The 14,995-nt window shown below is 32.4% G+C and overlaps 1 protein-coding gene across 1 annotated transcript in view; it reads left to right on the top strand.

Annotated features, from left to right (window-relative positions):
• Positions 1-6,396: 6,396 nt before the first annotated feature.
• The window catches only part of LOC127708420 (QRFP-like peptide receptor), a 70,028-nt gene continuing 61,429 nt past the window's right edge, over positions 6,397-14,995 (top strand). The window contains exon 1 of the mRNA XM_052213291.1: positions 6,397-6,745. Coding sequence (XP_052069251.1) covers positions 6,397-6,745 — 349 coding nt within the window. The remainder of the gene's footprint in view (positions 6,746-14,995) is intronic.

Below are 14,995 nucleotides of genomic sequence, written 5' to 3'. Positions count from 1 at the left end.
TTTTTACTATCTTCTCCAGTCACAGATTGGGGAAATCTAAGTCGATGCGTCTCACGACATCTTAATGAAAAAAGTAAGCATCACGACCACGTGCTTGCAGCAACTGAATTTCTTCGGATAACATCCGGGGAAAAGTCCGATATATTAGAGTCAATGTCAGAGAGTTTCAATGCTAGAATCGAGAGAAACCGAGACATTCTTTCATGTATTATTGACGCTATTTTGTTATGCGGTAAACAGAATCTTGCAATCAGAGGTCACAAGGAAAAACACAGCAATTTTGTTGTTCTCCTTCACATGAGAGTTAAGGATAACATCGTACTTGCAGATAATCTGGCTTTTGCTGATCCACAGAAAAAGTACAAATCATCAGATATCCAGAATGAACCCATTAGATTATTTGCATGCAGATCAGATTATTTCGACATTGGTCCAGGATTGTAATGATTCAAGATATTTTGGTTTCATTTCCGACGAGGCGACTGACTGCTTAACCAAAGAACAGGCGTCTATCTGTGTACGATTTTTTGACAAGACGACAAAGTCAATTCGAAAGGAATTTCTTGGACATCCCGAACAACAGGAGAGGCATTGGCCGAACTATTTCTGGAACAATTAGAACTGAAAGGGATAAATCATATGTGTGCTCAGGGTTACGACGGGACAGATAATATGTCTGGCATACATAAAGGCGCCCAATCGAGAATAAAAGAAAGAATGGAGCAAGTTATCTACATTGCAAAGCCCATAACCTGAATTTGTCAATTGTACATGGTAGTAAAGAAACATTAATCAGAAATCTTATGAACACTGTGCAGGCTATTGCTTTCGCATTACTCAGCAAAAAGAGTCCTCTCTTTTAAACAAAATCTGGAACAGAATGCAGTAGTAAGAGAAGAAATGGATAGACGTCAGAAATTAAAAACCCTTTGTGAAACCCATTAGGCCAGCAGATCAGAATCGTTATATACTTTTCTTACTGCGTTTTAAGTTATAGTTGATATCCCAGAGAACCTAGAGCAACATGGTAACTCAAAAACTCGTAGCTTTGCTTGTTTAATCAAGAAATTTGACTTTATTATCACTTTGGTTGCGGCACAGTCTATTTTGCAACCTTTCGTTCCCCTTTCAGAAATGCTACAGATGAAATCTGTCGATCTCATCGAAGCTGTTTCTGAGAGTAAAGTTACTATTGAACAGAAAACGGAACAGCCTAGAAGCCTGGGATGGGTTATTTGAAAAAGCTGTGCAAGTTGCAGATACCGTGGTAGAGGTTCCTATCGTGCCGAGAGGTGCCGGTAGACCAGCAACATCGCGTAAATGTACCAGCTGAAACGCAAAGCCAGTACTGGAAACGTGCAATGTTCCTACCGTGATCACCTGATACAAGAACTTACACGCAGATTGGTTTCTAACAAAGAGCGGTTTTCTGCCCAATATTTGATACCATCAAAGCTAAATGGAATTATTCAAGAAGTAATCAACATCTTATTTGAGACGTATAGAAATGACCTACCTTACTGTTAACAACGTTGCACAATTTCGCGAGGAAGATGAAGATGGATTGTAAGGTGGGACATATCAGCGGACCCAAAGCCATCCACTCTTTCCATCTTTCCATCCTTCACGCATACAAACATTGGAAAATTTATTCACGCATTTGCTGTAAGGAAGAAACCTCGTTTGGGAAACCTTTTTTCTGACCAGAATTGATAATGACTGCAACTTTGAAATTCAAAAGATTGAATCATTTTTTGAATATGTTTATGCTAACAGAAACTCCACATAATATATTATTGTGTTTGTTTATTGTTTTTTTTTTATACATCTACTTTGCTAAATACAAATACTAGCATACCCTTGGAATAAATCTCCGTGAGTTTAAAAGCTCTCACGGCGTACAAAAAAAAAAAAACGCAAACGACAATGCTTAGTCTTCATTCGACTCGAAGTTAAACAAATAGTTGACCAAAAAAAACACAAAAAAATGTCCACGTTTTATTACGGTTGTGATTGTTTTGAAACGCTAAATATGCGGAGGGTTTCCCCTGGACCCACTGGGGGCCGCCTAAGGCCCCCGGACCCCTTGCCCTTTAGTTTGTGATTCCACTTCATTAAGAAGGAACTATATTGGATTGAATTCTGTCTTATTGATAAATACCCCCTTTTCATATGTTTAAAATTAGACCTAAATTGGTAGGAATTAATTTTTTGCAATAATTTTTCACTACATAGGTTTTTTCTTACAATACTTGGACTATTCAATACAAAGGTATAGTAGCCGATATGAAGGTGAATCGTTATCAACAAGTTAAAGGTTGTATGCAATGGTCGTTGTGTTTGACCCTTTTAACCTAAAAAAGTATTATAACATAGCATATCTCTGGTTCGGGAAACAAGCAATCAAAATCATAAGTCGAACAGAAACCGACACAGTAATACAGTTATCTTGTAATAATGGTAGTGTATTATGACCGGACGTAAAGCATGTCAACTATTTGGACTATCATCTTTCGAACTTATTATTATATCTTATAATTGTCATCTATAGCTAAAATTTTCCCACATAATTATCTTTTGGTTTAAAAAGTATGTTTCTACTGATCCGATAATGAACTTCGTATCTACTAGTCAAAGACAGTTTTAGATGATTATTTTTACATGCATTTCTTTATTATTATGTTTTATATACTTCTTAAAATAATTTATATTCAGTTTTGGAAAGGTAGTCTAACCGTAAACACCAGACTCAACATTGTAACATCATTTATTCTTGTTGTATTGTTTATTAAATTGTTAAACTCTATACCGACTCGAATTTTCATTTGATGACAAGAAAATAGTCTGGTTATATATATAAACAACCAAATCACAAATTTATAAAATGCATACCTTATTGAAGAATGCTCGAAGTTGCTGAAATCATGCTCAAAGTACTTATTAACTTGCTGATAAGAAATTATGTCGTCCTATATTCTAATATCGATTGCTGTACTTCGTTGAAACATCATTCAATTTTCTAAAATTTAGTAAAAATAATTGAAGTTTTAAAAAAAGAAAATAAAAATGGGAGGGGCACTTTTAACTAGCATAAAGATGGGGAAAGGGAACGACAACTAGAGATTGCCTATGCTTTGACTTTGGATTTTTTTTTATCATCCAGTTTTATCCAATTGTAACTAAAAAAAATAGTAAATGTTGAACCGCGTTAAAATGGTTTTCAAAGATACATGTTTTCAAGATCGAGATATTCAAAGCTATAGGACTGGTGTATTATGATAGTTTGTTTTCCAACTTTAATCAATTCGAAACTAAACAAATTGTTTATCACTCATTAAATGACAGTGTTGGATTGAATTTTCAAATGCAGAAACACGAACCGCTCTGCATTTATTTGTTAATCTTAATTAAACAGGAAGGAAGCAATTCAAATTACCGAAACAGCAATGGAATCCATGACAATGAATTGTGTATAAATTGAGGACAACAGTTCATGAAATGAAATAAGATTATCAGCAACACTTATTGATGCGTTTGCATTTATCTAATATCTAATGACTATTAGTTATCCTCTTAAATTTTAGTAAGTTGAATGAAATATTGATTTCTGGACCACTTCCGTCAGGCAAGTCCTAATGGTTCATTTGTTTTGCTGTGTTTGGTTGTAAAAATACACACTCTCTTCCGGTCTGTTAGGGAACGTTAAATCAACGTTTTGGGATAGTGTCATGCTCTTTAAAAGAACACGATTAAACACTTTTTGGTATGACCCTTAGATTTATGATTTTAATACACACAATAATTTTTGTGTGTTTTTAACGCCACTTTTAAGCACCGCTTTTGGGCTATTTCGTGGCGGCCAGTTTTTATTGGTGGAGAAAGACGGAGTGCCCGGAAAAAACCACCGACCTTCGATAGGAAAACTGACAATCCTAGTCAATTAAGATTGGAGTCGAGTGCACACGCACGAGCGGGGTTCGAACTCACAACCTCAGTGTTGACTGGCTAGTAGTAACTACTTAGACCACTCGGCCACCGAGGCCCCTATGACCCTTAGATGACCTGCTGTAATGTCACATTTATGACCATACTCTATAAATCCTTGATTTCTATTGGCAATGTGATTTATTTTTCATCACGGGCAAGTTTTTTTTTTTATTTTTGTTAATTTGCGCTCTTCCTGGATTTGGACGAAATACATGAAATATTTGTTGTTGGACTTCGCAATAATCACTGATTTTTCTATGTGTTCTGTTATACTAAGTATTGAAATAAGAAGACTCATCTTAATCTGTGAAATGACTCTAAAAATTTAAAGGGAGCGATTTTCAATGAATAAAAACGATTAAAATGGTCACATCCACACTTCAAATCAAGGACCACAACGTCATTAACGAAAATCTGGGATATTATTACAGCATTTTAAAAATTCTTAGCCAAGTTGTTATCCACCATTAGTGATGAATTGGGTAGACTGTTAGAGAATGTTGATTCGGTAATAATTATGATTGTTTTCTTGAAATACTCGACAAAAATGAAATCAGGTGCTCCGAAGAGGTAAGCAGGTCATGTTCCAATTTGTATTGACAACCGTCGTGTTGCTAATCGAGTTAAAAAATGTAAAACAAAAAACTAATACTCATAATTATACATATAAATATAAATATCATCCTGGTCGGGTCAAGCAAAGACTTGAAAATGAATATTTATTGTTTCTCCGCTAAACACTCATGATTTAGGAGGAAATGCAAAGTCTGGTCAACTCGTGGTCAGAATAATAATGTATCCGGATAAGATGACATATATTCCTTTCGTCTATTACCTTTTAATAAACTAGCACGTTAAAAATCAGGCTCAGCATGTGCGTCTAGTACAAACCAGGATTCATATTCATATCAAATCAACATCGTCCTGATATTTATGTAATATTTGCTACTGGACGTAAAACACCAATTATTTCATCATATATAATGTTGGTTTATATTAGCAAAATTGTTCAGCAATACCAGGATTATATTAATACTATATCTCTCTCACTCTGATATTTGTTTGCGAATGATAAGTCTTCGAGTGCTGTTTAAACCTTGCAACTAGCATTATATGGAATAACTAATAGTGTTAGCTATCTCACATTGATTTGAACGTATGTTTGATAACCGATATCTCTCTGTAATGTTGAGATAAAATAATACAGAATAATTAAAATTTACACTGGATTGAATTGATACAAATATTTGCAGTTAAATTAAGTATCTGATTTTTAAATTAGAATTGGTATGACATTTATGGTCACTAAGCACTTGTATTTATATAAACTATACTCTCCATTTGTTCGCAGAACACTGCAAGAACGGGGAATGCACAATGATTTACATGACAATTATTATCAACAATAATTACTGTTAATTAATAAATATAATTTTTATGCAAATATTTCTCTTTTTTCATATACTAGAACTTGAAAAGAAGAAAGCAGTAAAGGATATATTTTTTAATTAGTTCAGAATCTTAGATTCCTGTGAAGTGTTGAAATAATCTTACAATCAATACAATATGAATAATTGAAAAGCAATTTTTAAAAACTTTTCCAGACACTTAGTTCTCACTGACGTAATTAAAAAATGCATAACAACACAAGTTATTGCAAAACAAGAATTATAAGTAGCGTAAACTTCCACTTTTCTGAAAAATTGAAACATTAAAAAGATATCGGACTGACGTTACACAAATCTTAAACCTTTCATTCAACACATTTATGAAAGCTACCGGAATTCATTATCAGCATATAGTTGACAGCCATCCCCATTGTCAAATAAAATAATTCTCGTGGACTTACTGCATGTAGTCAATTTCTCCAATCCTCCTCTTTTCCTAGTCATTACAATTTTCTTTTATATATGTTTCCTTAATCTGATTTATTCCAACTTTATATTTTGTTACTTAAACATTTTGTATACTATTGTTTAATTTCATAAATTCAAGATTAACTTTTGAAATGAAACAAAAGTCCAAAAGCATTCAAAAGAATATAAGCAGTTGAATGTTTCAAAGATTTCATTAGCAAAACGCAGGTGTCTTTATTCAAGAAGTTTATCTTTTTCCTATTATGTCATAACAATTAAATTATTATCTTTGACAATACTTTTTACTTTTGTCTGCATCAAACAGCATTCATTAATAACCACGCAGTGATCAATATGGCGCCATTTTATCGACACGAGTATTGGGTAATATCGGATACCTGTTTTTGATTGGCCTGATTAGGTTGTCATTCACAGATTGTAGAAAACTAGAATGATAGTCAATGGAAGTGACAGAGCAGTAGGACTTAAAGGAAGATATTCAAAGGAACAAAAAGTTTTGTATTTTCATTAACAATATTGAAAACAGTTAAAAATGAATTTAAGTGAGTTTAAAAATGACATGAATTTAACCAATACATTGGTTGATTACGATGATATTGATTATCCTGGAACTTTGAAAGTTGTTCCTTTGCCTGAAATTATATGGAAAGTTGCTTTGTTTGTATTAATTATTTTGGCGGCTGTAACGGGTAACATTCTCATAATTGTTGTTGTTGCGTGGAACAAACGACTTAGAACAACAACCAATTACTACATTGTAAATCTTGCTGTTTCGGATTTACTCGTTACGATTTGGTGTTCTTGGGTGTACTTGGTAGACAATCTAACAGAAGGGTTTGTTCTTGGAGCCTTTTTCTGTAAATTCAACACCTTTGCTCAAGGTATGTCATGAAATATAGTTTTTTTAGTGTGTAATTTATTTTTTAATAGATATAAGAAGATAAGTTTATAATTGAGTTCATTCCCCTACAGACAGAGGCTCTTAATTGCAGTTGAGTGTAATGTATTAACACTCTGTATCTTCAACTGTTTTTTTTGTCAATTTGTTGAAGTTTGAGTTGTATGTTCAGGTACCCTCCTGAATTATCGAGCTGTATTAATTTCTCACGAAGTAGTTCAACCAAACAATCAATCAATCAATCAGTATTTCTATCTGTTTATTTATATATTCATGTCATAAGTTGAATACTGTTTTGTTTTTTAAAAGTCTTCTCTATGTAGTTTTATTTGAGGTGTAAAAAGCGTTAATCGAAGCACATTATGTATGAAGCTCTTCATTATAAATTTGTGTGCACTTTCAACGGTTTTACATCCCAATAAAATTACTCAACTCCTACAATTTTATTTTTATGCTACAACCGTGAAATTACGAGTTAAATCAAGTCTTGCGTTTGTTTCTACGCATTATAACGTTGTTACGGAAAGTAAGTGCAGTGATTGATGTTGCATTTTAAACGGAAATAAAATATAGCTTTGGGAATGCCTTGACCAATCAAAATTATGCAATCATAAGAAACTTCTATGTTATGTGATTCTTTTTAATTAACGTCTTCAAACAAATCACCATATTCTCTCAGCGTATTTGCATCTTCTGGAAACATTTTTTGTTTTATTCTTACCAATATTTCATCGCGAGGTAGGTATTTTGCAGGAGGAGTTTTTCTGACGGAATATATTCGTTTCCACCTTTTGCGAGGCTCGCTTATGTATTGCATATTTTACAAACAATTTGTATCCTGCAAATTGCTGCATTTAGTGCAGCAGAATATTTTCATTTTAAGATCTTACCAGGCCAATGTTCATTTTCACCCCCCCCCCTTGAATATCAAATGGTCGTCCCCTTAACAATAAGATATGACTACTAACGATGTTCTTGTCTTGGGTCAATCACATGAACATGTCGCTGCGTGAAGCTTATTAAAAATGCAAAAGTTCCCTATACTAATATTTATTGGATAATTGCATGGCAATAACTGCTACGTCTAGTATTGTCGCATATACTATTCATCTTTTATTTCTGCAACCAAGCAAGAATAAGCGTAATACTTTTTATAATATATATAATTGTTTATATTATATAATGAAAATTAATCAAAACTTTAACAGTGTCAAAACATAAAAAGAAAAAGAACTAATGGTGCAAGGCTCCATCAATTTAAAATCATGGTTCACTTGCATGAAATTTCAAGTAAAACAAATTTATCTAAAGCTGATCACACGCACTGCTTGTTGCAGGTAAAAAACATGTCTTCTTATAAAAAAGTTTTAAGCAATGATCTTTCGAAATCGTCAAAGGTTGTAGTTTTTTTTAAATATCAATGCTTCGACTTGCATGTATTATTTAACTGCTGGTTTGCAGGAGATTTTGTAATAATTTCTTGAGACACCCTTAAAACCTAAGATGAAAAATAATAGCAGAAATAACGCTGTTCCTATATCCCATATTATGTATCACGAGAACACAACAACTTTGTGTGACTTTCTTGCAGCTTTCAAGACTATTTATGACAGTGCTGTTCGTAGTGTATCCCCCTTTCAAATAATGTTTTTAAAACATACATGACCAAACATAATGTCTTAGCCGTGATGGTACTGGTACTCCAATATTTCAGAATGCTTTATCCATCGAGAAAACTGAACTACATGAATGACCATATTAACCTGGTTTCAACAACCAGTATTATTGCTTGTCATAAAAGAGTATCGAGTGTATAAAATTGCGTTTAAATGAATAAAATATTTGTTACTCCCATCCCATAAAAAAACTAAAAGCAAAAGCAAAAAAAAAAAAAAAATCCTCCGGGGATAATGGTAACAGTTAAAGCAGCTGTTTACTTTATAATGATAAATAAATAGTTCAATTTGGTTTAAAGTATCATCTGTAATTCTTATAATTGGTCTGTACCAGTCTAAAAAAAGATGTTAGTTGTGTTACTAGTTAACCCGGAACTACTTATACTTTCGGAGCATCTGACTTCACAACCGGGTTTTGTAGGGTTTTGTGTTGCTCAATCTTAACGTTTTCTGTGTATTTTGTTTGTCAAATAGTTGATTGTTGTTTGTCTTGTCGTTCATTTTCTTTGGTCAACATCTTGGGTGTTCTTCCTCGAATTGTGATCTTATTTCCTCTTGTTATCTTTCTTCTAATTTCGAGAACTATGTATGGTCATATGTTCCTGTATTTACTTCGTTTGTAGATCCAAGATCATTTGTACGAGGCCGAAATATGCTTTCTTCGATTTTTTTTTAAATGTAGGAATTGAAAAATGTTGGCTCCCCATCCTTGTACCGCTTTCCAATTGAATCATTTCTTTGTTAAATATTTCTAAAACGTAGTGCAATTCAAGCTTAATGGAATCTAAATAATATATTATGTAATATTTTCCAACATTTTTACAGTATTTATAAAAATCGAAATGTTATGCCGTTTTACACGTTGCTGTCATAGACAATTAAGATGAATATCTCCAAGTTTAAATATTTTTTGGAAAAAATTGCATTTGAGGACATCTGGAATCAAATGAATTAATTTGCATATAAAGTACAATCAATGAAAATAACTTTATATTGGGTACAATTTGGTGTTGGTGTGCCATGTATAAAGATACAGTGTATACAGGCAATCGTGAAACTATAAATGTTTAGTTATGACCAAACTTTTGAAAATGGCTCTGATAGCGAAATAAACGCTAAAGTAATTTGAATAAAATTGGATATTATGCATAATTCGACGAGAAATGAAAAAAAAAATCAAATCAAAAGATATTGGTCCTACTTCTTGTAAAATACACAACCGTTCTACACGAGGATGTTAAAATTCATTAATTTGTGAATACATAGGAGTAAAAACATTGATAATTCCGCAGTCCTAACATTAATAAGTACCATTGAAAAATTTGAAATGAACAAACGCGGTAAAATCAGTCTCTTCAATAACTCGTGAAAACTACTCTAACTACTGAAACCCATTAGGATTGTTTTTTTGTTTAGGTTTTTTTTAGCAGTAGTATCAAACAAACAGCTTAAGCTACCTTCGCTAGCTTCCAGTAGTTACGACCTTTAAATTATGTGCCGTTTTCTAATTCCATGTTCCATTTTCAATATATATATATATTTTTTTTAATCCCGTCTCTCATAATTCTTTTTAGAATGGCATTAATATTTTATATTGTTTTATGTATTCGTGTATTATGTTATGTATTGTAATATTAATGGTGAGACGTAAATAAACTATTTGTATTGTATTGTATTGTCCATTTAGCGATAATCCTCCAGTTTGTGGTAATGTGGGCTTTATTTTTACGACATGTGGTCTAGATATGTAAAGGAGGGTTAAAAAAATGAAAACAACACTTTATAAATTACATGCGTTCGAAGCGCATTTCTGGATTTACCTTCATTAGGAACGCTCAAAGACGAATATTTGAAAGTCAAGAATGTATAAGAACCGAAAAAAGTTGAAGAGATATATGACCAAAAAGGACCTAAGATAGTAACCATCTAAGGTTATCTTTGACTGAAGGAGTTGAAACCTTAGTTTCTTAATAATTTATACATTTATTAACGGACAATTTAAAAAAAGGTTTGTTATAAATCATATCAGTATCGATAAGCTGAATACTGAGCTGATGATATCCTCGGGAAAGTCCACCAGCAACAACCCAGTGCTGTAAAAAAATGAAAACAACACATTTTTAAATTTCATGTGTCGGAGGCGCTTTTTTTTAAATTTTCTAATAGATTTGACAACGCAGTAGTGCAATTTTTTAGCGGGTGACAATGTGGCAAGTCGTATTAAACACAATTACGATTACTTATATAAGTTCATCAAACAAAATTAGCGATCGAAACTAAGTATAGAGAGCAACATTTCCAATTATATTCCTCACTTTAACAAACAGATGAGCAAAATTTAGAAATCTATAATTTAGAATTTATTGACGTCACAAAATACAGGTCTTCCTGTGAAGTTCTACAGCAAATCTTTCCATTATCTGTATGTAATAGTTCTATATCCATAAACTGTTATTTAAGACAGCTGAAGATGTTCATAACAAAATTTGCAAGAAAAAAAGTATTATGAAACATGGCTATTTTAAAGTACACAATAAGAATCCACGAAAACAACTTTGAAAAACGAGATTAGACACAATGCAAACTCCTACATCGAAACGGTCTCAAATGTTTTTAAGCGATAATTGTTATGATACTGTATTTTTCCATTTTTCTTTAATTACTTAACTTTCAGCAGACCATTACTAGTATATTATTTTGTCCAATACCTTAAGGAAATAAAAAAGCGAATATACAAGTTAATATTTAATGTATTTCTTCAAAGTTTTTCACTTATTTGATGTAATTCTTCCATTAGGTAACAATACTTTCTTACAAATATGTACAGTTTTCTTAATCCCGAAGGCCGTGCAGGAGTTGTTCCTGAAAAAATAAAAGTTTGGCTTCTAAAAGTAAAATCTGATTTTTGATTTGGACGAAAACAATGCACTGAAGTAGTAATAGATAAAATTGTATATTCAATAATGGATCATGTTCAATTTAATAGCTAGTCCAGTTCTGTTGATAAATGAGTCGTATCACACTATAATTCAATAAAAAGTGATTTGTAAATACTGATGTTAATGGTATTGAAACATTCTAAACATATTCATAATTACCACCAAATCATCACGCAATTTACCAATTTGACTTTGGGCAACAGGAAATATAACTATTCAAAAAAGACTTGAGTGATGAGAATGAAACTGTTAACATACACTTTACATGTTAAGTTGAAAAGCTTCAAGCTTGTCTGTATATGTTGGAGAACATTCATTTGTTAATTCTCATAAAGTACAATTTTATATAAAATGCAGTCTTTTATTTCAATAAGTAATTAAAGAAAAAAAATACCCCACTGGAAATAAGTTTCAATAACTTTTGTGCGTCGTCCTAAGGTATTAGGCTACAGTGTAAATCTATTCTATTTATTAAGTAACTTATTAAAATCTAGTCTAATATCAAAATATCATGACAATTTCCATAATTTTATTTTTTAAATTATAATTTTAAGTGATCATGTAAATCATTTTAGTTTCTGTAACTATTCATGTCTATAGTGCTATATCTGTATGTCATTTTAATTTATTGTGTCTGTCAAATTCATGCCTCTTATCTTGAATTAATATATATACATGTATATATATATTTATTTCATATCTGTTAAGAATTAGCTTCTCTTATTTGATAACAAGGGGCCACATGACATTCTTTATTCTTCAGTAGAAAATCCCATCGGTCTTTAACAGAAAAAACGGACCAGAAAACCGGTCGTTAACGGACTTTTACATGTTAATGACCAGTGGGGCGTTGTTTCTTTGTTTAGAGTGATGTCCCTTTAATTAAACGCAATCGAAGTTGTTGAATTGTTTGCGATATGTTTTCGTTAATTATAAAATTATAGAAAACTTTATTTTGTATTCATATACTGAAAAATTACACTTAAATAAATGGCAGTGACTTATAGTTATCGCTATGATTGGTCTTCACTCTTTCCTATAGAAATAGTACAATAACTCGAGTTTGCTTTGAACAATTTGAATTTATGAGAATTTTTAAAAACATGGTTCCTCAATGAAATAAACATAATAGTTATTGTAGAACTGGTCATTATCGTGATACATGGACTGCCCGTATGACAGTAGTATTGACTACGACAGCCATAATGACATCGCCTACGGCTCAGTTATTATCGCTCTCTTAGTCAATACCACTGTCGTGGGCAGTCCATATATCACGATAATGACCAGTTTTTCAATAACTATTATGTAAATATACAAGTCTAAATTGAAAACAACGTTCAAACCTATGATTGCGTTGGTCATATAATTTACCTCAATTTAGGATTGACTCTTGAATTTTGAAGAGTCGAAATAGGATGAACGGATTATATAAACCTGAAGGCAACTATAATACAAACCCAAACAAAAAAATATAAACAAGTCTAAATTGAAAACAACGTTCAAACATATGATTTCGTTGGATAAAAACGCAATTTTTATACGTGTGCATGCAAAACTAATTTTTTTGGTAGAGGGGTCTAAATACAGCACAAACAACATTTTCCAAAAGACCAAAAAGTGAAAAAGTGAGTATATTTTAACAAAACGCATTTGGCTAGCAGGTCGAACAACGGATGTTCTTAAACCCTGCTGACTGCCATGGCGATTGCCAAATAAACGGATCACCAGATGTAACAAAATATATATATATATATATATTCGTATAATCTGATGAATTTATAGTCGATAGAGAGTATTAGGTTGATATAACTTAATATTGACGCTCAAAATACTCAAGGTTATGGCCAGCTCACTGAAATGTATATAGATTGACATCTTATTCTTTATTTTTGTCGTTGGGTTGTTGTCTCAGTGGCGTATACCCAATATCCCTTTATTCATATCAATAGATTAAAAGCAAGCGATACTTTCGATATTTCGAGTTAGGTGCTATGGCTGTGCTTTGTAGTTTTTTTAAAAGTATAGTTGTTGGTCTTTTTCTGGAGTCATAACCGTCCCCCTTTATTTATCTTCTTATATTTCATTTTATTACTGGATAGTTGCATGCTGTTTGGTTAATGGCGATAATAACACAAAAACGAAAACGTCACGATAAATCATTATATTAATTTCTACAACTGTAATTGTTCTATTCCAAAGATGTCATGCTGTTTTCCTTTGTATCTGATATACCTATCACGTGCATCAACAGGAAGACATTTTCTTTGAAGATCCAATTAGGAAATAGACTTCTGTTATACCTACGTATTTATATTATATTTTCCGAAGACAAAAATGTTAAAAAATAGCAAAACATATACAATCTATTAGCTTTTGTCATATAAATATGGTGTGTATATGATGTCGTGATGTTGCCAGAAAGGCCAACAATGATATATTTGATTAAATCTTCCGTAATTCAGTAATTACGGACTTATCTAATAAGGCCGAAAATAGATTTGGTTCATTAGACGGCGACAAATATGATCAGCAGTTAATTTTAATAAAAATTCGTGTATTGATACTATGAACATGTCCATCGTCTAAATATAGCAATGCAGGCAATTAGTCTTAGCTGATAAATAAAAAAGACAAGTCCAAATTGTAAACTAACGCTTGATATAAAAAAGAAGATATGGTATGATTACCAACGAGAAAACTCTCCACAAGAGACCAAATTACACAGAAATTAACAGCTATAGGTCACCGTACGGTCTTCAACAATGAGCAAAGCCCATACCGCAGTCAGCTATAAAAGGCCCAGAAATCACAAATGTAAAACAATTCAAACGAGAAAACTAATGGCCTAATTAATGTAAAAAAAAAAATCAACGAAAAACAAATAATTAACACATCAACAAACGACAACCACTGAATTACAGGCTCCTGACTTGGGACAGGCACATACATACAGAATGTGGCGGGGTTAAACATGTTAGCGGGATCCCAACCCTCTCCCTAACCTGGAACAGTGGTGTAACAGTACAAAATAAGAACGAACTATAAAAATCAGTTTAAAAAGGCTTTACTCATCAGATGGATACAAATAGAAATACATATAACAAAAATACAGAGTGGACGTGAACGGGTACTTGTACATCCCAACAATAAAAAGACATTAAGTACAGATCTGAGAGTACTCGCAGTTACTGACAGCTAGTTCAAAGCCAATAACAACTGATAAAAAAATCATTCATCTAAGACTAAATCCATATGTGGAATGACTTCAGGACTCCATGATACTGTTAAACGTTAGTACTTCAGAACGAATCACGCACTCAATATTTGAGTACATGCAAAACAAAAAATCTGCAATATATACATTATGACCAGGTTAGAGGAGTGTTGAGCGCTCACACACATGTTTAATACGCCACATTCTTAATAATTATGCCTGTTCAAAGTTAGGAGCGTGTAATTCAGTGGTTGTCGATTGTAGTCTGTCATACTTGTTTTTCGTTTATTGTTTTGGCATAATTCAGGCCGTTGGTTTTCTTGTTTGAACTATTTCATATTTTGTCGTGTCAGAGCGGCTTACTATAATGGTAGAGGTTTTCCCTATAGTTCAAGGCCGTA

This window comes from Mytilus californianus, unplaced genomic scaffold, assembly GCF_021869535.1.
Source record: "Mytilus californianus isolate M0D057914Y unplaced genomic scaffold, xbMytCali1.0.p SCAF_7, whole genome shotgun sequence".
In the NCBI taxonomy this organism is placed as follows: Eukaryota; Metazoa; Mollusca; class Bivalvia; order Mytilida; family Mytilidae; genus Mytilus; species Mytilus californianus.
This window is presented reverse-complemented; position numbering and strand designations above follow the sequence as displayed.